At 36.0% G+C, this 27,437-nt stretch overlaps 1 protein-coding gene across 10 annotated transcripts in view; it reads left to right on the top strand.

Annotated features, from left to right (window-relative positions):
* Positions 1 to 27,437, top strand: part of RGS7 (regulator of G protein signaling 7) — a 250,979-nt gene that overhangs the window by 82,105 nt on the left and 141,437 nt on the right. For all 10 annotated transcript variants that reach the window (XM_054162305.1, XM_054162303.1, XM_054162304.1 and 7 more), the window contains one exon: positions 22,872 to 22,968. In XM_054162305.1, the coding sequence (XP_054018280.1) occupies positions 22,872 to 22,968 (97 nt within the window). The remainder of the gene's footprint in view (positions 1 to 22,871; positions 22,969 to 27,437) is intronic.

Below are 27,437 nucleotides of genomic sequence, written 5' to 3'. Positions count from 1 at the left end.
ACCACTGGTGTAGCTTGGTAATTTGTGAAAAATTTGTGGTAATTTGTGAAATTTTTCAGATAGCTAAACTAATTGTAAATAGCCTTTTAGAGACCCAGTGAAAACAAATCATTGTTTATTAAAAATACTCTGAAGACTTTCTTAACTTTTCGTGCTTGTAGAAACAAACGTGCAGTCTTTTAAGGATGCTGCTTTTGCTTGTATTAGTATACCTTGGGAAGTTTGAAAGGCAGTGCCCTATCTTTCTACTAATTAGTAATGCAGTCTTAAGATCACAGAATCACCAAGGTTGGTAGAGACCTCAAAGATCATCAAGTCCAACCTGTCACCACAGACCTTATGACTAAACCATGATACATGATTAATGCAACAATAATTCCTGCCATGTTGATAGCTTAGCAAAGAGTTAAGCATACTTGGTGTTCAATATACAGGAAATTCTGTGTGTGGTGATTGACTACAGTAATATCAAGTATATAAAAGGAAAATCTCAAAAGTCAAGGCACTGCTAAGTTGCCCACACATTATGAATATACACGACATTATGGGGCCTGCTGTTACAAGCTCACATACACTTTTTGTCATAGCAGCCAGATTCATTCAGAGCATACTATATGAACACCATGTGGAGTAATTCAAGATCTTGTGTTACATGAAGATTTAGTCAGGATTTATAATGTGGCTTTTGCCATCTTTTAAATAGGTATTGTTTTTAATATTGAAATAAAGCAATTACCATTTTTTTTATTATTTTGGAAATATTATATTCTTTAGTAGAAGCTAAGCAGGCTTTACCTGTTTCAGCTCTTATGAGCAAACTGGGTTTAAAAGGATTGCCATGTCTCACTCATCATTATAATTAGTATTATAATTGGTACTATGAAACAGCTTAGTTATTTTTTGATCCTCTATGTAGCCTTGCATATAAAACATAGATAATCAAAACCCAGCTATAGCAAATAAACTGAGTCCATACAAATCTCTATGTGTATGTAAATGTGAACAGTTAATTTTCAAACGTAATTGTAAGATTAGACAGATGACACAATATTGCCACTAGCTTACACTGGAAGTCTCTTTATCATGTTGTCTCTCTGACTAAGCTCCTATTGATTTCACTCTTGTTTGCATAGAAAACATGATCATTCTAATGAAATGCTGCCATGGTTTAACTGCAGCTGGTGAAAAAGCACCACATAGCTGCATTCTCACTTACTCTTCCCTGGTGGAATAGGGTGAGTAAAAGTAAGAAAACTCATGGATTGAGATAAAGACAGTTAATAGGCAAAGCAAAACTACATCCAAGTAAGTAAAACAAGGAATTAATTTACTACTTCCCATGGATAGCCAGCTGTTCAGCCATTGCCAGGCAAGCAGGTTAATGGTTACTTAGGAAGATGAAAGGCCATCATTCTGAACCCACTCCCTCCTTTCTTCTTCAATAAGCTTTATATGATGAGCATGATGTCATACAGTATGGAATATATCTTTGATCAGTTGAGGTCAGCTATCCTGGCTATGTCCCCTCACAACTTGTGGTGGAGCTGTGTGAGAAGCAAGAAAATCCTTGACTCTATGTAAGTACTGCTTAGCAATAACAAAAACATACCTGGTGAGATCCACACTGTTTAGAGCACAAATCCCTGTACTGGCTACTGTGAAGAAAACTAACTCTACTCCAGGCAAAACCAGCACAAATGCTTGCTGTCATGTAAGCATGGCTGTGAGAATTCCAAGAAGCAGTTGTATTAGTATGTTTCTATTTTTATAGCTGTACCATCATTACCATCTGTTCTTTTGAGAGCTTGACATTGAAGATTTTTCATACATTGAATTACAAATGACACCATGCTTTGGATTTTCTTTAGTAAGTTATGAAAGGACTGATACCTAGATATTGTCCTCTCTCACTGAATCTGCTTTTACTTTTGAGATTTATTTTCTCTTGGAATAGTAAATTGAAGATTAAAAATCCTAGTCTTCTGGTAGAAGAAAAATGTGTTCTTGAGTGGTTTTGGAGAGTTAGATAAATAGAAGCAATGAAAAGCCATTAAAATTTGGAATTACAAAGAAATGGAAGTGAAATAATATCTCTAGTTTTATTTCTGCTGATTGATCCTCCTGTTATCATTAACTTGATTGGATAGAACCAGTATTTTAAATGGATTAGACTATCACTCTGTACAATGTCTGTATGTTGAGGACACAACGCTGATGAGGAATGCAAGTTTTTCCCAGAAGTCTTTCCTGATGATCATCACAGACTGAGCTTTATGGCCCTATGTTAGTGCATGCAACATTGAAGTGATGGATTTGACACAGATAAGGATGTGAAAATGACCAGCAGTATAGAAAGAGTGGCATGAGAAAAAAGTATCTTTTTTTTTTTTTTAATACCTTCTAAATACATAAAATAATAGAGTAGAAAATGTCTCAACCAGTGGTAGCACTACTGTGTAGAGCTCTGATTCTTACATGCTGAAGATTTCACCTCTTTAGCTACCTGCCAAATCAGCTTCCCTGTTGGTGATGTTTTCATAGTTTGGAAATCTTGCAATAGAGTCAGAAGCGTGATACCATTTTTCCATCACTGTCCATGATGTTTACATCCATAACCTGCAGACACCTTGTGAGATTGTGGGAGGAAGACAGGTCATCCTGCGTCTGTCTGACAGTGGAAGAGGCAGAATTCAGATTTCTTAAAATTTGGATGATGTCTGGTACAGTGTTTGACTTCTGTTGTGGAGACACTGTCTGTGCTACTTCAAAAGAGTTGCAAATGACCACTGGGTCATTAAGTGGATGTAATTGTGGCAAGCTGAGAATTATTCAACAGCATTTTACCATTACAAACAAAAATTAAACTTGAAAAAACTTATTCGTCTCTCCCATCTCTGTAATTCTGAATTAAATTAAGGGGAAAAATACATTGTGACTTTGTATAATATATACATCCTTTAATGCTTAATGTTTATATTGATATCTATTGATTGTCTTTAAATAGAGTGGAATTCAAAATTTTAAAAAAATGGAAGGGGAATCTTTTTGCATTTCCTATTCTTTCCATTAAAAATAAGAGCAGGTTCTCGATAAGACTGAAAGTTTTCATTAAGACCTGAGTTTATGAAATCTCCTAGCCTGGTAACCACATTCTAATCTTAAGGGTTGACTTCTCAGAGATTATGCATCAAGATGCATGTTTCTCTTAGACTAGAAAAACATAAAATTGTAAAATTTGTTAAATGTCTTTGTGATAATGACTTTAAAATACCACATGCACTTACTGGTTCAGTGTTACCATGTGCAAAAGTGCTTTAGCATTTTGTTATGATCATATCAGAAGAGGTGATCATTATGTAATTAACTGTAAGCTATCTGAAAGTATTTTGAGTATATATTTTCAGGTTTTCTGAAATGTACTAAATGCATAACCTTTTTGTCCAGCTGTACCTACTTTCCAAATCTTCCCTCTCCCTTTGTGCACCTTTTCTTTTAAAGTTGGCCTTAAAAAATTTGGATAGAGAAGTTGGTGGCATAGTTCATTTGCAGAAGAAACGAGTGGCAACAGTGTCTTCAAGTATATTAAAAGGCCTGAATTAACACAAAGAAAATGGAAAACTTGTAGCTCAAGGCCTGAACCGAGATAGTGTTTCCTGAGAGAATTAATTACCAGTACTAGTTCAGTGTATTCTCTACCCCGACAATTTGTCCTCCCAGATATGCCAGCACAATTTTCTCTCAGGCTGTGTTGAAGTTCAATTTTGCAATCGATGTGGCCCGCCCACACATCTGTTTTTCTCAGCTCTTTGTGTTTACAAGAGTGAGTCCTATAATAATAATATTGTTAATAATAATATGGTTATTGTTGTTTCATTGTTAATAATAGTAACAATATAAAAAATATATAGTCATGATATTGTTAATAATAATAACTAAATTGTTTAATGCTGTTTAGTCAGGCAAATTTGTTTCCTCTCATTCTGAAGCAGTACATCCTGCAGTATGAGGACTCCACAGTGTTCATTAGCTGGCTCATCATCTGTCAATAATAGGTTTTATTTTTCTGACACATAGAAGAAACTGCAGAAATCAATCTTCATAACTCAGCTACAAAATCACAGATAATTGAGCTGGAATAGAACTCAACCATCTGTCTACTGGTAGATTACTGAATCCCAAGATGCTGCTTGGAAGATATTTATGTGTAGTTTACAGACAAATTATTGTACTTGAGGATATCAGTTACAGCATTTATCTGAGGAATTGATGACATTTGTTATGTGGGAACCTGACAGTGTCATGACCTGAATTTTGTGCTTAGTTTAGCTTAAAAGTGCTGGTATCTTAGCTGAGTTCAAGGATGTATACTAGCAGCTAGAAGGCAGATAGGGTAATGAGAGATTGAAAAGAGAATAGCTAATATCTGACATGGAAAAGTGGAGAGAGAAAAAAAAGATATTACAGTATCACAGTATAGGCAAGGCTGGAAGAGGCCCCAAGGATCATCGAGTCCAACCTGTCTCCACAGACCCCACGACTAGACCATGGCACCAAGTGCCACATCCAATCTCCTCTTGAACACCTCCAGGGATGGTGACTGCACCACCTCCCTGGGCAGCCCATTCCAGTGACGAACGACTCGCTCAGTGAAGAACTTTCTCCTCACTTCGAGTCTAAACCTCCCCTGGCACAGCTTGAGACTGTGTCCCCTAATTGAATTGGTGATTAGACACATAGTGGCCCTCTTTTTACAGGCACTATTGAGAAGACTAGATTTAAATGGTCTTAGGGATGAATTACATTGGGCAAGACAAGAAATCCTCCACATACATAATAAACTATAGCTGTGAAACATAAAAACAAAACCTTGCAAGAATTGCTACATATTATATTAGGAATTGATAAGCTCATTTAACTTCTTAAATGAGCTGTTATTCCTGTATTGCTATCAGTCTTACATATTGCTTGGTTTGTTTACACTTAATTGATTAAAATAGTTGTTTATAAACCCAAATGAAATTAAAAAATTTGCATACCATTAGGTGAGAGTCTCTGTTGCCATATTTCCAAACATGAAAGAATTTATGGATTTTGTCAGCCCTTAAATGCCATGGGAATAATTTTTATTATGACTAAAAAATTTATTCCATGATAGCATTTGCTGAAGTATAAGCAAATTATTTCTCAGTGTGTTTTATTCTTTCCACTGTTATTTAACATTGTCTGTTGTTTATATGGCTTACCTAATGTGCTGAAGGTTGAGCCTTAAACTAACAGGTATAAGCTCTTAAGTGGATAAACTGTAAGCGTAGTATGTGCATAAAAAGTAATTGCTGCAATATATTAAAAACAAACAAACAAAAAAACCACCCAAAGTCCAAATTTAGAGATTCAAAGCCAGAAAAATGGTAAAAGACTTGAACAGCAGTTACTCAAGTTGCTTCAGAGGACACTTTAACAGTCTTGGCAGCTTTAAACAATAGTAATAGAAGACTCAAAGGGTGGACAGAAAGTAATAAATAATGTCATTGGAGTTCACAGCAAGTTTCCTGTTATGGTTTTCAGACGAGTATTCGAAGGCACAAGATTTTTCCTCAAATACTGTTTTACAAATGAAGTTTTAACATGGAACGTCAGATAAAAATTGATATAAACAAGCAAACAAGAAACATGCAAATGAAAAATAAGCAAAGGAGAATACCATCAAGTTCTGGGATCACAAAATCACAGACTGTTAGAGGTTGGACAGGACCTCTGGAAATCATCTAGTCCAAATGCCCTGCCAGAACAGGTTCCCTTAGAGCAGGTTGCACAGGACAGCATCCAGGTGGGCTTTAAATGACTCCAGAGACAGAGACTCCACCACCTCTTTGGGCAGCCCATTGATAAGATCTCCCCTCAGTCTTCTTCAGGCTAAAAAGCCCCAAATCCCTTAGCCTTTCATAAGACTGATGTTTTATCCCCTAATCATATTTGCAGCTCTTTGCTGTACCCTCTCAAGCAGTTCCCTGTCATTCTTGAACTGGGGAGCCTGGAACTGGACACAGCACTCCAGATGAGGCCTCAGCAGGGCCTCATATTTATTATATTGGAGCAATAAAATATGAATCATTTTGCCCTAGGCTTACATAAGTATCTTCATGCTGGCCCACCAGATAACCCTGGGATTACTGCTAAGTAGTAACCTAATCAAATACCTAGTGAAATCACAGAACACTTGAAGTAGAAAGAAACCTGTAGATTCTCTAGTTAAACCACACTGCTCAAGGCAGTCATAGAGCCTGAACAAAACAGAAGCGTTGACAGATGGGCAGAGTCCAATGGGATGGCATTTAATAAGTCTAAGTGCCGGGTGCTGCACTTTGGCCACGGCAACCCCATGCAGAGCTACAGGCTGGGGTCAGAGTGGCTGGAGAGCTGCCAAACGGAGAGGGACCTGGGGGTGCTGATTGACACCCGCCTAAACATGAGCCAGCAGTGTGCCCAGGTGGCCAAGAAGGCCAATGGCATCCTGGCCTGTATTAGGAATAGTGTGGCCAGCAGGAGCAGGGAGGTCATTGTGCCCCTGTACTCTGCATTGGTTAGGCCACACCTTGAGTACTGTGTCCAGTTCTGGGCCCCTCAGTTTAGGAAGGACATCGAGACACTTGAACGTGTCCAGAGAAGGGCAACAAGGCTGGGGAGAGGCCTTGAGCACAAGCCCTATGAGGAGAGGCTGAGGGAGCTGGGATTGTTTAGCCTGGAGAAGAGAAGGATCAGAGGCGACCTCATTGCCCTCTACAACTACCTGAAAGGTGGTTGTAGACAGGAGGGGGTTGGTCTCTTCTCCCAGGCAACCAGCACCAGAACAAGGGGACACAGTCTCAAGTTGTGTCAGGGGAGGTTTAGACTCGAGGTGAGGAAAAAGTTCTTCACTGAGCGAGTCATTCGTCATTGGAATGTGCTGCCCAGGGAGGTGGTGGAGTCGCCGTCCCTGGAGGTGTTCAAGGGGAGATTGGACGTGGCGCTTGGTGCTATGATCTAGTTGTGAGGTCTGTTGGAACAGGTTGGACTTGATGATCCTTGGGGTCTCTTCCAACCTTAGTTGCTGTGATACTGTGATACTGTGATACTGTGTTGAGATGGCAAAATTACATAAAACTTCAGACAAATAACAGAAAAAAAGATGGATTTTTTTTTTTAACTACAGAGATTCTGTTTTTCAATACAATTGCATTTCAAAATGTCATAGTGAAAGTATGCCTTAGGGAAATAAAATCTCAAAATTACAAAGAGTAGTACTTTCAATGCAAGAAGAAATGAAGTATTTGAAATTAGTTTTAAAGTAATATGGTACGGAATGAATACAGCAGAATTCTTGAGAAATGTGTTTTTCAGAATTTGTTTTACAATCTCTTCACTTTTTGTGGAAAAATAAACTCAGGGAAGGTTTGCAGCTTTGAAAAGAAATGTGATTACTGACATTAATATTCTCATTTCCATATATGTTCCACTTTTAACAGTCTATCTGCAGAAGTCTGCCTGCATCCCTGCATAGGCATGTTTCTTGTTCACATATTTACTGACCCTGCTTAAGCTATTCTGTGATTTCTTTTTCATCCACACTCCTCCTACATGAAAGTGCCTTACCAGATACATCACAATGGTTTGGTAAAGCAGAAAAATCTCACTGCTGTTAAATAGAGAATATTGATTTATCTCTTTAGTGGAAGTACTTACCTTATTGTACCCACAAGACATGATGACTTTTAAAGGCAGTGATTCCTTTCTTTATACATTCTAGTCAATACAAAAGTGATCATCAGTGATATAATTTTACTTGTTACTGTTGTGTTGGTTGGCACTGCTTTACCAATATAAAGAATTAACCTGCTGTGGATATGAGTGGGGTGCAGCCATCTTCCAGAATTATTGGTTTGAGAGCAAAGATATTCAGTAGTCACAACCTATGGGAATTGCCAGGTATTCTATCCACTGGCAGTTGGTTTAATGTTTTAATTTCTGTGGTTCTGAGGGCTGTCAAAGGACATGCAATGTGCTGCTTTTAAGGTCTTCATTTGCAACTACAGTTTTATGATCTGAATTGGAATATTTAGTCATTGGAATCACTCACTCCTTAGAATAAAGTCTAGATTCTGAGATTAAAAACTGCACTTCTTGCTAGTATCTTGGTAGTAGTAACTCATTTCACACTGTTTTTGAACAAATTCTGATTCACACTTTCCAGCTGGTTGTTGCATCTCCTTCAGATGCTTTAGACTACACACTGGGGATGCTGTGACAGGATAGTAAGCCTAACTAACATAACAAGGAAAAGGAGATAAAGCAAACCATTGCAAATTGATCTCCATTTCTAATGAGCCTTATGTGTCATGCCTTATGTATCTTTCTTTTGGAAAGTGCAGTTAATTATACAGTTAAATTTAGAATGTTAAGCAGATGGTTTTAAAAGTCTAAACCAAATATTTCAGCATCCTAAGACAAGCTCTTCTGTATCAAATTATATAAGATTTTTTTTAATAATACTGAATAAACATTACTATCAGATGCATATGTATGAAAGAACACCTAGAGGTGTATCTGCACTGTATAAAAAAAAAAAACTGGGAAACTAGGGCCACAGTTTGATTCCACAAAATGGGTGGCATGTAGGGTGCAGAGTTCAGCATAAACTGTTGTGGGTGGAAAATTTCATATAATGCTGTCTGTGCAGAAGACCTATTCCTACTGGTCCAAAAAAGCACAGTGCTTCATGAACTCTAATGATTGATTCGAGGTTTAGGCTGCATGTTAGGAAGAAGTTCTACACAGGGAGAGTGATTGGCCATTGGAATGGGCTGTCTAGGGAGGTGGTGGAGTCACCATCACTGGAAGTGTTTAGGAAGAGACTGGATGGGGTGCTTTGTGCCATGGTTTAGTTGATTAGATAATGTTGGATGATAGATTGGACTTGATGGTCTCAAAGGTCTTTTCCAACCTGGTTAATTCTATTCTATTAGCATCATCAAGACACTTGGGTTCAGAAAGTGGACTACTGCTTTGGAATGAATGTCAGAGGTGAGGTAGGAGTGTATGATGTGAAAAATGGTGCTGCTGTTTTGATAAAATAAGCAAAGCTATAACTAGAACATGTTTGACCAGTTTTACAATAACTAGAAACCAGCATATAATCCCAAATCTATGATTTAGTGTTAAACAGGACTGGTAAACAGTAGCAAAGCACATTGTTTTAGGCAGACTGGGTAGTTGTACAGGAAAAGTTAAAAACAAACTTCCCATGAAAGGTAAATAATTTACAGTTCATTGCAGTTGGCTTTAAAGGTAGTTTTACCAAATGCTACTTATTGAAGAGGTAAGTGTGATTTCAGAAATGGACCATTAGTTATGTAAGTATATTGTACCAAATTAAATGAATTGAGTAAGAAATTAAAAGTACATATGTATCAGATTAATTCAATTTGTTTAATATCGGTAATAATTGTAGAACAGTCACCCATGAATGCCATAGAGATTGATGAGTGCAGAGGCAAATAAGCAGCCTGTCTGCTTTTTAAAATAAAGTTTTAAACTGTGTTTTACTTCACTTTCAGTGATATTTTAGAATTAATTTCTGAAGCCATGCCAAAGTTTAAGTTCACTTCTGGGAGTTTACAATTGTTACCAAGGGCAAAAATAACTCAAAGTGAACCTGATCTTATCCTGAAGCAAAAGTCTCTTGAATTCAGTTTGCATTAGGGTAGACTCAAGAGAATTACAGCAGGTATTAATATGCTCAGGAGATTGCTCTTGAACTGCGTGGATCACAGATGTCCTGATATCATACATTCAGAGGCTATACCAGTTAATATTTTTATTATGTCACCGATATATGCTAGGTTAGAGGTCACTGATGTATCCAAAAACAAATTCTGAGAAGAATATATATGATGACTACAAGCTAAAATGCAAATTATACAAAATGGGATCGCATTTTTAAGTTTCAGAAGAGCCAAAAAGATAATGAAGATGTATCTTTCCTTTGTGCTCCCATTTCCTTGTCCCTTTCTCCTTTGTCTGGCACATAAAAGCCATTTAAAGGAATTTTAGTGTATTAATTCATCCTCCTATTTTTCTTGAGACAGGATGTAGTGCAACAAGAGGTGATAATATAAAGATGGGGTAAAGAGGCATACAGTGAACAAATACGTTTCTAAACAAGCTCCCTCAGAATAATTAACTTCTCAGTCATGTTGAATATATTAAATGCATTTGAGACATCTAACTCCAGATGTTAAGTTAGTTGTCAGGGACATTTGTAGAGGGTGTGCAATCTCTTAAATTTTCTGGAACTTTATACATAGTTCCACTTGTTACAGGAAAAGATATGCTGTGGCAGTCATGCAGTAGTTAATAGTCAGAAGCTCAGTGCCTAGAGTATTTAGTCCCAAAATATCAAAGGAGATGACTTCACTAACTACAGTAGGCTTGATTCATGCCTCTGAGAAGAGATAAGATTGGTTGGGGAGAGGGCAGAAATCATGACTTTGCAGCTTTCTGGAACCGAAAGAAACTCCAGTCTTATGGAATGTCTGAATACTTTAATTTCATGTACTGTTGTAATGCTCCTACATGTCAAAAATATTAGGAAGTTGTTTTCTTAGTTCTAATTTCTCAGCCACAGGAGATTACAGTGATTTAAACATCAGTCAGTGGCAAAGTGGAAAGGAAAACTAAGGATTCCAAAGTCCTAGTTAAGTGGTTCATCTGATAAATGCAACTTGCTCTGTTTTTTCCAAATGCCAGATGAATCTTGTTACTGTTGATGTGTTTAGGTATTTTAGTTTTTTCCCACCTTGTTTGAGAAAGTCCTTCAGAACAGAATTATGGTTTACTGTGTTTATACATATCATCTGATTCCCCTTAATTTGGACTGGGCAAATAAATTACACTACTAGTATTTGGTCTTTTCATCAAGAAGTAGGAATCCCTATTTTTCCCTTGAAAGAGGTAGGTGCTTGCAGGCTACCTCTCTTGATTCCATTTTAATTTATTAGTGTAGGTCTCTCTTGCAGGGTAATCTTTCTGTATGTTTTTGCCTTAACTGTCCCATTTCTTCTAGGAATTACTAATCTCTAATGTATTTGGAAAGTGAGATGGGTCCTTCTAAATGCTCCTTAGCACAGATACAGGACTATCTAAAAGGGGGTTTTAGTTACTGCACTCTGTTAATTTCCATCCTTAAAGCTGGTGAAACGGCTAAACTAATGATAGAAAAAGAGTTGGGATTTTTCAAGTGAGAAATTGCTTTATTACAAACAAGCCACCAGTTTGATCCAACTGGATCTAATACAAGATTGTGACTCTTCCAACTCTTCAGTTTAACCAAATACACATAATTTGAGAGAGATGAGATTGAGATGTCATGTCTAACCCTTTGGCTAGTAGAAGGATGTGTATGGCATACATACTTCATTGTGTATTGTGATGTATATTCTCTTCACCATAATTAATAACTAGAATGAGTCCTTCTTGCAAAAAGGAAAAAAAAAACGGTCTGAAAAAATACAATTTCTTACTTAGTTCTTTCATGTAATATTTATCTCTTTAGAAAAAATAAGCAAAACAATTATGGAAAAAAATTGATGGGCTTAAATCCTCATTTATAATTTTTAACTTGCTCAGATACATTTTCAGGTTTGGGTTCTAACTTAGTGTGCCTGATTTCAATATTGCTCTCATCTCATTGTACACACATAATAGTATATGAATACCAAATTACTATGTAACAAAAGAGTTATCTCCTTTCCTAGTGGTATATCCAATAGACTAAACAACTGGTTTTATAGTCATCATTCACTATTTTCAGAACTTGCATATTTCAAATTTGTTCATTGCCTGCTGCTCTACTTTTGACAATAAAGAGAATATTTTTAATCAAAGGAAATACAACAGCAAAGGAGAATAAAATGTAGGTACAGTAAATGTCAAACTATGACTGGATTGGATGAATTCAGAACATTCAGACCTGATTTGCTTTCAAGTACATAAAACATCAGAATTCAAAAGCTAGCGTTTTGCTGGTAAAATAGCCTTTTTAATGAAATGACTTTCTTTATCTCCAAGGAAATTAAAATATAGTTAGATTTTCTGAATCCATAAGACAAAAATCATGCTTTTAAAAACAGAGGAAAAATAAGACAGAGGGAGATGGACAGTTTTTCATTTCCTCAATTCCTTCAGAACATATCTAGTGGAGTGCTATAACAGCTATATACCACTGAAAGGAAGTATCACAAAAGATGTTTTCCTATTGCTAATTATACTGCAATCAGGCAACATATCAACTAGGAAATGTCACATTGGAACGCACTCCTATTTCATAAAGCCCTGGAATGTACACACTCTTTACTGTGTCACCCTGTGTCTTTTGACATGTTAGCCCACTGGTTTTCATGTGAGTTAGGTATTTAGTTACTTTTGTTTTCTTAAAAAAAATCAGCCTTGAAGTTCACCAGCTGTTGAAGTGATTTGGTGAATGAGGCTTTATTGAAATCGTGGCTGTGCCACCACATAATAGAGCATTCTTGTGAAAATCCAGAAGTGTGGAGCAGGAGTGAGAAGAGACTAAGTCCTTTTTCAATGCATGGAAATCAGATAACTTTAAGAGATGGAGCCAAGAAATTAGTCTGTGTATAAGGTAACTATGTATGATGGAATTAGATACTCTAATGGGGTTTGGTGGACTGGCACTACAGCACTTTAACAGGGATTCCTTTTAAGAAGGCTTTTGGGAAAGCCTGTTTTGGCAAAAGAGTATGGCTAAGATCATCATTTCTGTTTTGTCTATTCATTGTGTAGAAATCTTTATGAAACTTCTCACTAAATATCTGCTAAATGAAGCAATGGGCTATGATCTGGTTTTACTTTTTGCAATCATTTTAGTAATTTTTATAAAAATACCGGAATACCATAAAAATGTTTACTGTGTCTTAGGAAAACAGGATTTTAAATTAATCTCAGAACTAGGCTGATATAGCTAGAATCCCATTCTGGAAATGCTGAGAAATTGTAAGTCACCCCTGGCTCTGCTGACCACTGCAGGATTTGAACCCATGACCTCAACACTCATAGTTTCATGCACTACCAACTGAGCTGTGGCTCTGCCCCCTAAGTTGTGCAGTCTGAAATATGTGCTTTCAGAATTTTCTTCTATAACAAATCCACTTTCTTTCCTGTTCAAATTCCTTGAAAAATCTGTAAAGCCTATGAAAAAACCCAAACCAACCAACAACAACAAAGAGGCTGTTACCATCCACAGGTTCTCCCCAATATGTTTAAAAATATGTGTCAAACTTTTGATACTCCTTGCTGAATAAACACCTAAGACCTCTGTTTCTTAAATTGATGAGAAGCTTGATGAATTTTTATAGTTAATGAGAGATGAATAAATGTTGCTTCATGTGGAGAAATACCTTATTCTGTACCCTGAAGGGTCAGCTAATATTTGTATGCTTTGCTTGTCTTACATAAACCTGTACTTTGCATTACTGTTACCAAACTGATACTGGCAAAAGCTATATTAGATAAGTTCTCTTTTTCACATAAAAACTGCTAAAGTGTGTGAGGTGTTATCAAAAGTAGTAAAAAGATGACAAGGCCTAGACCTTCTACTGGCTGAAAGGAGTTGATGACAAGGTTTTTAATGCGAGGGCAAGCATACTGGTGTTATTGGAATGCTGGTAGCTAAATTTTTATGGGAAATCATTTAAATGCTCTGTTTCATTTATTTCAATACCTGTCATCTTTTCTTTTTTTTTTTTTTTTTTCATATAGAACATACTATAATTGTGGACTTTATCCATTTTCTTTCTGTCTTGCTCACTTGGTGGATGAATACTTCAGTGATTAGTTTATTTTCCTTTCATTTACAATGTTAGTAAAGTGAAAATGGTGAATTACGCTTTAAGAACTGACACAACCAGAATATCCAGGACTGTCTGATATTTATCTATTCAGATTTGGTAAAAAAAAAAAAATAAATGTTTTCAAATGAGTTGTGAGCAGGCTACTGTGAAAATCCATCTCTCATAAATGCTACATTACTGTATTATATCAGCAGTGCATTTTTTTTTAAATGCCAAACATAACTGATACTGAAAGCCTACCATATTGTAGTGCAATTACCAAGGACAGATTTTTTTGAAGAGCATAATTTAATAGTTGAAAAGGTGAAAAATCAATTTTGATGTTAGCATTTCTGTATTTAATGAAGTTAGTGCCTCAGAGCAATTTAAAGGACCAAGAGTTTTTATATAGTATCTCAGTTCTCTAAATGCTGAAATATTAGTAGAAGACCAGCTTGCCGCCTTAAGTCTTCCCCTGCCACAGGGCAGAAAGCAATGAAGAAATCACCAGTCTACTTAGGCTTTATCTTCTCCATATGTTGGTGAAACAATGGCACAAGATGCCCAGAGGGGTGGTAGAAGCCTCATCATTGGAAATATTCAAGGTCAGGTTACAATGGGGTTCTGTGTAACCTGATCTAGTTGAAGGTGTTCCTCCTGAGGGTGGGAGTGAGGGGATTGGTGGGGAGGAAGAGGAGGGAGTTTGGACTAGATCTTGGAGGTCCTTTCCAGCCTGAACCATTCTAGGGTTCTACAATATTCCTTCTTGCAGTTTCATTGTGAATGGGAAAGTAACCCTGTGCTTTGATCAGTTTCCTCATCAGCTGTTGTCAAGTTAAGAGAACCTCAAAATACATGCAGTCTCGTTTTCTAAGTTTGTATTCCATTTTCATATTGTTTACCTTGAAGTGTTGTTCTTGCCAATGTAATTTTGAGCATTTCTTGTGATTACTTCCTCCCTATTTATTGTTTGTGAAGTATAATGATTTAGCCTTTTTTTTTCCCAAGGGTCTCCTCCTTGCTTAGAAATAGCTGCTTCTAAAATGATCTGCTGCTGTGCTATAGCTTTGTAATGTTTGGGATCATCTGACAAGCAAGGAAAAAGAGATTCTAAACAGACAAATTTAGATTTAAAACCATTAGTAACAGATGATGTAGAAAAGCTGTACCAATTTAGAAATCATCTCTTTCCTTGGATTTTAGAATTAAATGAAAATATTTCCAAGTAAATGGAAGTTGTAAGTATTGGCCTGAGAAATGTAACTTTTTTTCTAGATAGATGAATGTATCATGACTATGCTATATCTTATAGCTAGTATTTTAATGAGTGTTTTCGTATGAAAGCAAATTGTGCCATTAGCTACTGTTCGCTTTTGTATGAGTTACATATGTATAAGCTAGCTTAATCTTCCTTTAGCATCTCCTACAAAAATGTGTGCTTGTGTTTTCTTTAAAATCTTAATCCATACACTGACCACACACTGGAATCTGCTCTAACTTTTATTTGTTGAATTTTTCTTTTATTCATCCTTGGGAAAAAATCCAAACCTTTAAACTTTGGAATAAGGTTTTGAAAACTCCATTTAGAATCCCAAAGGTCATTTCCAGTTGAGTGTGTCTGTTTCTGAAATATACAGGAGACCCTATTTTGAATGTCAGGACCATCATAGCACAAATAGTCACTCCAACTCAGGAAATGTCTTGGCTTTGAAAGAGCATATTTTTAAAATATGTATTTTGCCTAAGAAACATTATTTCTCTCTTCAGTAGCACAGCCTGCAAGCTCAACTCATGACCTGACAAAGTAATAAGTATTTATAGTTTCAGCTGTTTTAAAAAAAATATTATTTTATTCTGAATGAAATATTCTTACAGAAGTATCTCTAGTAATTTAAGTACTCTTTCACCAAGCCCCTTTAATCAAGCTATTTCCTTCTCAAGTACCCATAGTGATGCTTCCTTTTCCTCTGTCATTGTAAGCAATGTTTTACACCTGTGATGGAAATAATGATTTTACTGAAAGCAGAAATAGTTTCCAAAATTATCATTGACTTCAGTGGTTTTGAAATTTCACCAACTGGATGTATTTTTAAGTCCTTTGGATAAGCTTTCTCTGGTTTTGTTGTGTAACAGCGTTCAAGATTTGAGAAAGATGTAGTCCTGATTAATAATTTGTAAGCTAAATAGACTGAAATGTTTTTCTTTATTTGGAATTTAAACATAAACCAAATTCATTTGAACTGGTAATTTTTCCATGAGGGCATAGTTTTTTATATTTTGTGTTTGATTGTGACATTTCACAAACATAGAAAATGTTTCTTGTCTTTAAAAAGGTGTGGTGGCTTCAAAATTGCCCCCCCCCCCCTTACATTTGCCAGACCAGCTCAGTTGGAAGCAAATGAAAGCTGTATGGAATGCAATGATTATGTACAAAATATACAGTATGTACAATATTTAAAGATGCTTACAATTAATAAATAGCACAAGCACCACCCTGGCCAAGGACCAGGGGAAGATACTAGCTTCTCTGTCCCTGCCTCCCCCTTAGCCCTCTGTACAAAAGGGACAAGAGACAGAAGCAGAGAAGTTAGTATCAGTCACAACAAAAGCAGTGCAGACAAGTTCAAGCAGAAGCAAGTTAGTATCTCCCAGCCTGAGGAAGTGATGAGAGAAATTGTTTACATTACTAGCTTAAGTCTGTTATCTAGCCAATGGATTGTTTAGAACGATCATTATTTTCCTTTTTATGCCCAATAGTGACTGACTTACATCTTTACTACTTTCTGTTCAAGATCTGTGAAAAAAATTTTAAAGGCTTAGCCTAAAACTACCACAAAAGATCAGAGTACAAAATAAATTCAGAAGTATCAATAATATGAAACAATTGTAAAGAGTATTTGAAGCAAGTAATTAAAAGCAAAATATCCTTTGTCCTTACTTAACAAATTTTTTGTTGTTGTTTGGAATTGCACTTTCATGAAGGACAGGGCGCTGGAATTGCGATCCCATATGCTATTTCATATGGTTAGTGTAGTGTTTTCTAGAACTTTTTCTTGATTTCAAAGCAGAATCAGGATCATAGATTCTATCAAAGTTATGTTTTCTCTGTAATAGCAGTTAAGTAGCTTTTAGAGTCTGTTTTTCACTGTCTAGCCATGTAGCATTATTAATATATATGCAGTGAACTGGATGTATGCCCTATATATTTAGACGTAGGACTCTGTAAGTATTTTCTAATTGTGTGACATGTTGGTGCATCAAACCACTAGCTCAGCATTAGAATTCCCTGGAAGAAAAGATAACTTATTGGCATAAATCACTGTCAACAGAATGAACTCTGTTACCTTAAAGATTTTCCTTTCAGTGTTGTACAGTTTTATGTGATGGAGTTTAACCTCTGCCCATTCTTTATCGAGGGATCATTGACAGTTGTAGCTTCCAAACAGGCCACTTGATTACAGGTTAATCGTGGGAGTTTGGAGTCTGCTTTTAAGTTATCCTTTTCCAAAAATATTAAAAAGAGTTCAACAAAATTCTGTTTCAATGTTATTTTATTTTACCTCATAGAGTCATAGAATTGTTAGGGTTGGAAGGGACCTCAAGGATCATCTGGTTCCAACCCCCCTGCCATGATCAGGGACTCATCACACTAGATCAGGTCGCCCAGAGCCACATCCATCCTGGTCTTAAAAACCTGTAGGGATGGAGCTTCTACCACCTCCCTGGGCAACCTGTTCCGGTGTCTCACCACCCTCATGGTGAAGAACTTCTTCCTAACATCCAATCTGAATCTACTAATTTCTATTTTTTTTCCATTCCCCCTCATCCTATCATTACCTGACATCTTAAAAGTCCCTCAACAGCTTTCATTCTGAAACTGTATTTCTTTGTCAGCTACTCTGTCTTTCAAATAAAATATTGTAAAGGAACTTTGTAGAAAATGCTTTGCTATGCAGTAATGAGTATCTGAGATGCCAATAACTTAACTGATCTTGCATGGTTGATATGATTTCAGTAAACTTCACAGGAAGATTGTAGAGGGTTTTTTTCTATTTGACGGAACATATTTAAGAAGGATTTATTTCCATCAACTTTGTTATTAAAAATTCAGCACCACTGAAAGATGGTTAATACTTCTTTTATAGTAGCTTAGCTTTATCTCTGCAAGTACATGTTTGTTCATTGTCCCTAAGGCGCTCTCTTTGTCCAGATATTGATATCCAAAATTTCGTATAACTGCTCAAAATGGGGAGGGTACAGGAATGAAAAGCGAAAAAGATACTTTAAAAGGAAATGCTAATTCTGTCATTTAAGCAGTTTAGATGCATAAGTAACACAAGAACATGCTAAAAATTATAATTCTAAATCCACAGCTCTAAATCAGCAAAATGTACAGAATCTATCAGTGGTGAGTGTGCAGTGTTGGTGGCAGGGACTACCCGAATGGGACTGTTCATCTAAACAGTAAAAAATCAAGTCTCAATATTTGCATGGAACTGGCACAGATTTCCAAATAAATTCAAAATAACCCAAATTATTCTTAACAAATGACAAAAGCTTGTCCTACACTCATTTAATGTAAGCATATACTGCTAGTATGTATAGTAGCACCCTTGTTTTACAACCAATTTGTAACACTACCTATTTGCTGTATCTGACACAGTATGGATAAATAGGGCAAATAAATTTGAATCTTAAATATAAATTCACAAATAGATAATTATAAATGCAGACCTAAGACAATGCTTTAATACAGGAGTTTGTTACATGCAGAGCTAAAATGTCTTTGGTTCTCTAAAAGTATTCTGTTTGAGGACAGTGTCAACTATTTGCTCACACCAGTCTTCATACTGCAGTAGGAGAGGAACACCAGGCATAATTGTCAGCATCATAGGTATATAGCTTTGATCCTTCTTCATTACATCCATTTAATGTGACTGGAAACTTTTGTGTTGATTTGACATTTAATTTTATAGTGTCAAATAATTCAGCAAGTAGAGGCTCTGAAAAGAAATGTGACTGATTCTGTGGGCTTGTTAGCTTCCTATGGATTCTGCCCCTCGGCTAAGTCATGCATATCTCCAGGCCAAGCAACTAGTGAGTTTTGGAGCAGAATCAGTTGTCATCATTAAGCAATAGCTTCTGTGTTCGGTAGCATTTCTATTGCAGAGTATCATTATCTTTCTTATTGCCTTATATAAGATGCAGTTCCACTGTTGTCATAGAATCTTTGAAATTGATCTCATAGGATCCTAACGTCAAGATTAAGACCTCACAAGGAGACAAGTGAACTTTTAAATATTAATAACTTTGGTCTGAGTTGCTAATACATTAGAAGGTTAAGTGAGTTTTTGTTAGGGTTAGAATTGCTTCACTGGCAAATAGCACATTTTTTGATGCATAGTTTTTTTGACAAAGGCTCCTGTAGAGCCTTCCTGTACTGTGAACTTCCTTCTAGCTACACTTTCCTTGTTAATTGTGTATCACTGATGACTGAAAAGCTAAAAAATGTGTTTATACATTCCTTTTCTCAAGCACATTGAGCTTCATTTGCAGGTGATCAGGAAGCAGTTGCTCTTTGTGGATTTGTTTTTTCTGAGTCGTTTAAGAAAGTTTAGGATTAAAAGAGATCTCATTGCATGATTAGAGCTAGTCAGGTTCAGCCAGGTAAGCATATAAGAAGGGAACTTGTGAAAGCCAAATTCTATGGTAAGGAGAAGCAGCTTGTATTTTTACTTTTGAGTGACTCAGAAGCAAACAATGATACATTGGGAAGGATAATTATTATCTAGCATAGTATTTTGTTTCCCAGATTAGACTTCTTGAGCAAAATTAGAAGAAGATTTCCTTTCATCATTCTAATTAAACTATTCTGCCCTTTTCATTGTCTTAGTTGCTGATGAATGACAGAGAAGTGCCTTGAGTGCTGTTACCCAAATATGATTAAATGAGATGTTTTTCAGTGGAAGGGATTATACATTTGCTGAATTTAAACGATCTGAAACAGAAATAGGGATGAGATCTAATGAAAGTGAAACTGTGCACCTGCATATGTTGGATTAGATGAGTTTGATTCTTCAGTTGAATCATTTAATAAAACCTAACCAACCAAACAAGCATTCATTTTCTTGAGTTCTTATGTTTAAGATAACCACAAAACACAAAGTGACTTAGATTTCTGTGCAAGAACGGACAAGTAAGAATTTTGTAATCTTAACAGATGACATATACAGAATCCCAGATCAACTGTAACTAATTAGGAATCTGCTGTTGTGTGGTATGTTGTCTTGGAACATTCCCACTTATTGATACAGTAGTCTTTGTATGCTGAAGTTACCAGGCAGTTCACAATGCTGCTGTCTGGAGTGTGAGCTGCCTTTTGTACAAGTGTGATGCAGAACAATGATCTGAGCTGGACAGGCAGGGGAAGGTGTAATTTTGCAGTGTGGACATCCTAGAGGTCATTTTGGCAATCAAAACCAGAGCTACAGTCCCTGGCAGAGTTAGGTTTTATAGAGTTTAGGTATAGAGTTTAGGTTCCTGTTCATGAAGAAAGTTTTGGAAAGCATATGTGAATGTCAGCTGACAGTTTATTCCATATACTCTCAAGAGACTGATTGCTGATGGTACTAGGAATAGTAGGCATTAAATCGTTGAACTCTTGTGCATTCCTGAGGAAGAGGTAACTGCATATCACTACCTGCAAAATTATGTTCCAGGGCTGTGTCCTACATCTGTAGTAATCCATATGATGATGTCTTATGTATTAATTGCCTTCTAAATTCTGCCCCAGTGTGATACAGGTTATTATTCACTCTGAAGTTCTAGCAACGTTCTTGTGAGTTTACACTGGATGTAAGAAATTATCAAATTTAACTTTGTTCTGTTCAAAGATCATGCCACCTATGGTTATAATTTACTGGGCTGTTTAGAACGAAGATACTCACTTTAATTTGAGTGACTTCTTCTTCATTTAAGGGCTTCCTAAGACTACCAACCCAATTTAGAAGGATTTGAAACAATCCTTTGTGTATTATCTGTATAATAAATGGAGTAACAGGTTCCATTTCATAGGTAACAATTTGTCTGGCTGATAGTTTCTTGGGAATATTATTAATAGCCTTTGCTGCTTAAAGAATTAAATTCCATGTCAGATGACAGTCATTAGAAAGAACATGGGTTCTTTTCTTCTCTTGCATTCATACATTCCTTAATCCTGTGGAAGACACATTTTGCTAACAATATTGGCTGCTTGTGTGCGCTGCTTTGGATTATTCCACTGGAACAGAGTTCCTTGGGTTGATCATGTATGAGCCATAAGCATGTGGAACATGTGAGCCTCCAGCCACTCACTGTACGAACAGTTTTCTCATGAGCAGCCAAACAAATTGGTTTCCATTTTTTGGTAGTGTTTTTTAAAAAAGTTCTCACTGTGTACACCTCTGGTGACACAAAAGCCATCAGAGGGCTGGAGCCTCTCCTGTGAGGACTGGCTGAGAGACTTCAAGCCTGGAGAAGAGACAGCTCTAAGACCACCTTTCAGTTCCTGGAAGGACCCTACCAGAAAGCTGGGGAGGGGCTGTTTATAAGGACATCTAGCACTGGAACAAGTGGCAATGATATTCAATTAGGCAAGGGTAGATCTAGATTGGAGTTTGGAAGACGCTCTTTAATATGAGGGTGGTAGAACACCAGAACAGGCTGCCTAAGGAGGTGGTGGAGGCCACATCCCTGGAGACATTCAAGGTCAGACTTGATGTGGCTCTGACAACATGATCTAGTTGGGGATATCCCTGTTTCTTTCAGGGTAGGGTGGACTAGATGACCTCTAGAGGTCCCTTCCAACCCAGTACATTCATTCTATGATTCTATGACCTGAGCTCCCTTTCCCAGCCCTGCACAATTCCCCCATTGGGGCAACTATTGTACAGCTGCAACCGACACTGGTCTGCATTTTGCTGATCTGGGTCATCTAACTTCTGTGGAAGAAGGGTGTATAAGAGAACTTTGTTAGTCTCTTTTCTCAACACAGCCCAGTTGCAGACATTTAATGATTTATTTGGGAACCTGTTGAGGGGATGGAAGTGAAATGGAACTTTTTTTTATGATTTACCACTAAAATAATATAAAATGCTTTGTCACAGAGTGGTTTTTTTTTCATGTGGGCTATTTTGTAAATTGTATATAGTTTTAATTTGTTTTATCATAATATTATTGAATTATCAGCCAATGACTATCTAAATATTCTTTGTGTTTCCCAGTAAAAGAGCCTGCTGTTCATAGTTCACATGAAAGTGAAACTTTGCGTTGGGTGTACTTTATCAAATGTATGGAGTAAGTTAGCGTACAAAATTGAATTGCAAAAAAATATGAGCTAATGTAAAATTATAAATAAAATACAGCAACATGATTTTATTACCTTACTCTATTACCTTAAATAAATAAATCCCTGCTGTCTCCAGGGATGCAAAATTGCATCATGTTGGTGTTTGCTGGGGTGGGGTTTTTTTTGTTGTCATTGTCGTCGTCGTTGTTGTTGTTTTCGACCCAAAAGACAAGGATTTTCCAATTTGAATTTAAAAGCTCTATTTTTGTTTTGAACAGCCTTTTTGAGAACTGCATCAGTCCCCTAGAATGCTGCATGAATCTATTTTGCTTTTATATGTGGAGCAATACTAGAAATACAGTCAAAACGTTTTTAAACTCTTTCTTTTAAAAGCTTTAACTAAGTATCTTTGTTCTGCATTGGTATTTCTTTCTCAAGAGACTTTGGGCACATACATTCGTCTACCACTGGCCACAAATTAATTGCATTTTTTTTTTAGCCTGTTCAATAAAAATAGAGAGTATAAATTCAAAGTTAAAAAAAAATATTAAGGGTGACTCTGTCATTCTCAGAGATTGAACTAGGATTTATTGGAGAATTTATTGTAGGAAAGAATTATGAATTTATTTATTCTCTCTTTTATTTGTTTTCTCTGTGTTCAGATGGAAGATGTCATAGCACGCATGCAAGATGAAAAAAATGGGATACCTATTCGTACAGTCAAAAGTTTTCTTTCCAAGATCCCCAGTGTCTTTTCTGGTAAGAGTTACAGTGACTTTCATTCTGTTTAAAGTTTCTACTCTACTTTATGTAAGGCAGTGATCAAATGGAGAACACTTTTAATGGAATGCTATGGGGAATTCACAATAATCTAGAAGGTACATTTGAATTATATACTTTAATTATACTTTTTTTTTTGTTGTTGTTTCTCTCACACTGTAGTGGGCTTACACAGAGATGTTTTTGTCCTGTATATTAAGTGAAAGGAATACTTAGTTTACTATGAAAAGTCAATTATTTGAAAATGGTAATAATTTTATTGCAGAGTCTCTGGATTTCATGTCTGTTTTTTCACCTGTTTTCGTGGCAAATATGATTTTAGTGTTTAGGGCAGTACATGAAGATAAAAACTGCATACTGAATTCTGGCTGTAGACTTTTATTATATTTAGAGACAGCTTTTACAGCTGGTTGTCTCTGCCCAAGAAGCTAAGACTGAGATGTCTGTGGTGATTTGCAAGACAGCTGTAAACTTTATAGCTAATTCAAGTCAGTATTGTCATGGACACCGAAGTCTGTCCATTTATTAATTAACTTGCATAATATACTTTTTCATTTGCTTACATGCTTTTATATCAGTTTATGCATTTATATTTGTATCTTTCTGTGCTACCAGTGGGTATGGAGTTCCTTTCAAATAGATGCCATTGTTGAACCTACCTTTTCCATACTGTAAGTAGATTCTGTAATGGAAAAGGTGATCTTTACATATAAAGTATTTATAGACATCATTCTGTCCAGACAGAAAGAAGAATTTTATACTTTAATTATCAACATAGTAGGATTAATTTTATTTTCTCTCTTAACTAGTAGGGTAGTAATTTTTGCTACACACCACTAAATCAGAACAGCACAAGTTTCATTTTAGTTCAGTTAAGCTACTTTCCTGTCATTTCTCTAGCTTGGAAGGAATCATAAGTCTTCAAACCTTTGTTGCACGTAGTGGGTTTCCATTAATACAAGTTTGTGTATATGAAGCAAACAAATCTCAGCTTGAACTCAAAACTGTTGATTACTAGGAGATATGGGAATATTGTTGTCTAAAGATCATTATGATAATCATTAAAATGTATATAATAACAGCTTATATTACTGTTATTATCCATAAAAGCATCCACTTGAAAATTACCAAATCATGAGCATATGCTTTCTAGTTAAAGAAATGCATATATATCTATATACACACACATGCATCCATAGAGAGATATATATGAACCTGTATCAGTGCATAAAAGCAAAACATGTATTAAATGCCACCATCTGTCCAGGATTACATCTCATAAAAATTGGAAATTTGAAATTTTTTTTTTTAATGAGGAGAAACAGAATGGGAAGGTCTAATACAATGAAGTCATGTTCCTGCAAGCACTTAGAAAAGACCATTAAGAGACCTTCAAACAACCTATAAAAATTAAGGATGTTTATAAATTGTTTGTAGGAATACATTTTTAAGGGGTAGCATTTTAATTATGTTGGTATAAAAGCAAGAACTCTATTTGTATTTTTGTTGACTTTTATTTCATAGTACTACTTCTAAAAAAACCAGCAAATAAAAGAACTAGTTGAAAGAGCAGTCACTTTTTACTGCAGAATTACTGACCATATATATTTAAGGGTGACAACATTAGCAAAGTCACCCAGGGGAATAGGATCTTTATAGATAGAATTTAACTTTTGAATAGAATACTATGATATATATGATGAGAAATAGGATGACATGATTGTTTTACCACATTTGCTGAATCACCCTTTAAATCTTTTCACAAATGAAACACAAGTAAAATGTCCACACAGGGAAATATTTCAAATGCAGATAATTCTTTACAGGCTATACACATAGTTGTGCTTCAGGAAAACACAAAGAGAAATAATGCTAAGTTAAATATTACTTTACCTTGTGAAATTTTGACAAACAAAAAAAAGATTAATTATATTGCTTCATATTTCATGCATCCATAGAGACCAAATAAATTGCTTGATGTTGATAGTGGTACATGTGTATTTGTGAGCAAGCTGCTTGGATTAAAAAAAAAACAACATTTTTGTTCACTTCCTTTATTGAAATCTTTCAGAAGTAAATAATTTAGTTGTCTTTACCTGTTTAAAATATGCTTAAAATAAGTTTGCAAGCTATTTGACTAAGAAGAATGCAAACCTGTAGACACATGCTGATCACTATTCATATTTGTATCTGCATTTAGGAATGTATAAGGCTGTCTTGATGCAGCAACTTTATGGTGTAAATTCACTGGAGATGGTGAACTGCAGACTAATTTGGATAATAGCATTCCAGTCACCCACAAGCTGGAAGTGAGATGGATTGTGGGACCAAAAAAACCACACCAATCCTTGAGTGAGCTCCAGTGTATTGAATATGCCCAGATAAAAATCTCTGAAAACAAGGGGGTAAAACCAAAGTTGTTAGCACCTATTCTGTGTTTATACATAATTAATTTGTGTGGAGAGATTTTTTGGTAGCTATTTAGCATTAATGATGTTAATAATATTCATTTGAGTTCTTTTGATGAGGAACTCGCTATAAAAATATACTTCTTTTAGGCAAATACAGTGAGCAATTTTGTATATTATGAAGTCTTTAACAGAAATGATGGGGCTTATACAGAGAAATAAACAATTACTGGAGAACAGGATTCAGCATAAAAGAGTAAGTGGAAGTACAGCACTAGGAGCAAACTACCCTTTTACTTCTGCTTGCAGACCTGCAACATATTGTACTCACCAGTGAACATCTGTAGTGTATTTTACTATGTCATGACAATTAAGATAAATACAAAACACTCCAGAATTATTCTGTGTTGTAGCTTCTTCTGGTTTTGTTGCACTCAAAAATTATTTTTCACCAAGATCTGCATCATTCAGTGTTGCAGATCAGATGTATACAGTCTCGTGGCTTTTTCAGCCTAATTCTGTATTGGCTCATCCTGACTAGCTCACTTCCTCTGGGGACATTGTAGCTGTATGATGTACAATTTCAGACTTTTTTTTTTAAGACCCTAGCCTTTACAGATTCTCACTGAATTACTTCATCCAGCTAGTGCTTGAGAGGATAAGTACAATTAGGTCTTTGAAAAGGGAGAATGCACAATGCTCTGTAGCAGATGGTCTTTGTTGTGATGGTTCACATCATGCTGATTCATCCACAATCTTACTTTCAAGCAGACTCAGACTGGATGCAAAAAATAAATGCATTTGCATAGATAGCTTTGCAGAAAAGACTAATATACCTATGTACCCTAATAAACAATTTCCTGAAATCAGATTTGCTAGATTATAGTTTAGATCCTACACTGGTCACTGTAAATAGAAATTCTGCTGAAAACTGTAGTTTTGTTTAAGCCACACTAAGGTGTAAACCATCACTGTTCAAGTAATAGCTTCCTGTCTTTGAGAATGAAATAACCTGGGTTTATTGTGAAATATGTAGTCTCCTTATGCCCATTCACATAATCTTCAGTGTAAAGATCACACCGGAGGTTAGGGTTTACAAATTGTATTGCTCTAAAAGTGTATTCTCTGGCAGAGCCTGGAACTATCTCTGAACTAAACAGGTTATGCATCACATGAACTGTGAGTTTCTTGAAGGAGGGATCAAATCAGTTTTTGCAGTAACTTTAAGCATGGTTACACATCTGGGCATCTAAAACTGGGCTTGGAGATGACACTGAAGTGGTTCTTAGGAAATTTGACTGTTTAATGCCAATTTTTTATGAATGCTTGCCTATAGATCCAAGTCACTTTTGATCGTTAATGCGGATGACCACAGTCATGGTCATTAACTGAAGGCACATGCTTATAGTGGCTGATGGCTGACTAGACTGCAGTAACGCAGGAACCCTGTATGCCTGCAAAAAAAGTTATAATAATGTTAATATTCAGATATATGCTGTGGCTTTGTTTTGAAATGTTAAAGGATCCAAGGGAAAAAAAATAGGAGAGTTTGTTCCTTCTCCATGATTACACATTTTGATGGACAAAAGAAGTGCTTGCTGTTGCTGCCTCTATGGTCTTAAAATGTTTTGAGGAGTAATGAAGATTTATATAGACTTTACCAGTCAACAATAATAATTGCAGGTAATTGAAGGTTGCCACATGCATATTTTTTTTCTAACACCAGTTAGAGCATTAACAATAAAAAGAAGGCAATGTCTGGAACGTGGTTCACCATTAGGCCTGGAAATGGATGAAAAACTCTTACTTGAAATGATGAATATACAGACTGACATATGAATCATAGGGATTAGAAGGAGCTCTAGAATTTCATTTTTATTTTTACTAAGGAGAAACAGCAAGTAAATGCCAAAGTTTTGCTGTTCGCTTTCAAGCAGAAAGTAGCATTCAGAGTTTATAGATAAAGCACTGTATATATTCAAGGGTTGGTTTTGGGGGTCTTTGTGGAGTGGAGAAGTGTGCTGGTCAGTCTTAGCATGG

This window comes from Dryobates pubescens, chromosome 6, assembly GCF_014839835.1.
Source record: "Dryobates pubescens isolate bDryPub1 chromosome 6, bDryPub1.pri, whole genome shotgun sequence".
Lineage (NCBI taxonomy): Eukaryota > Metazoa > Chordata > Aves > Piciformes > Picidae > Dryobates > Dryobates pubescens.
This window is presented reverse-complemented; position numbering and strand designations above follow the sequence as displayed.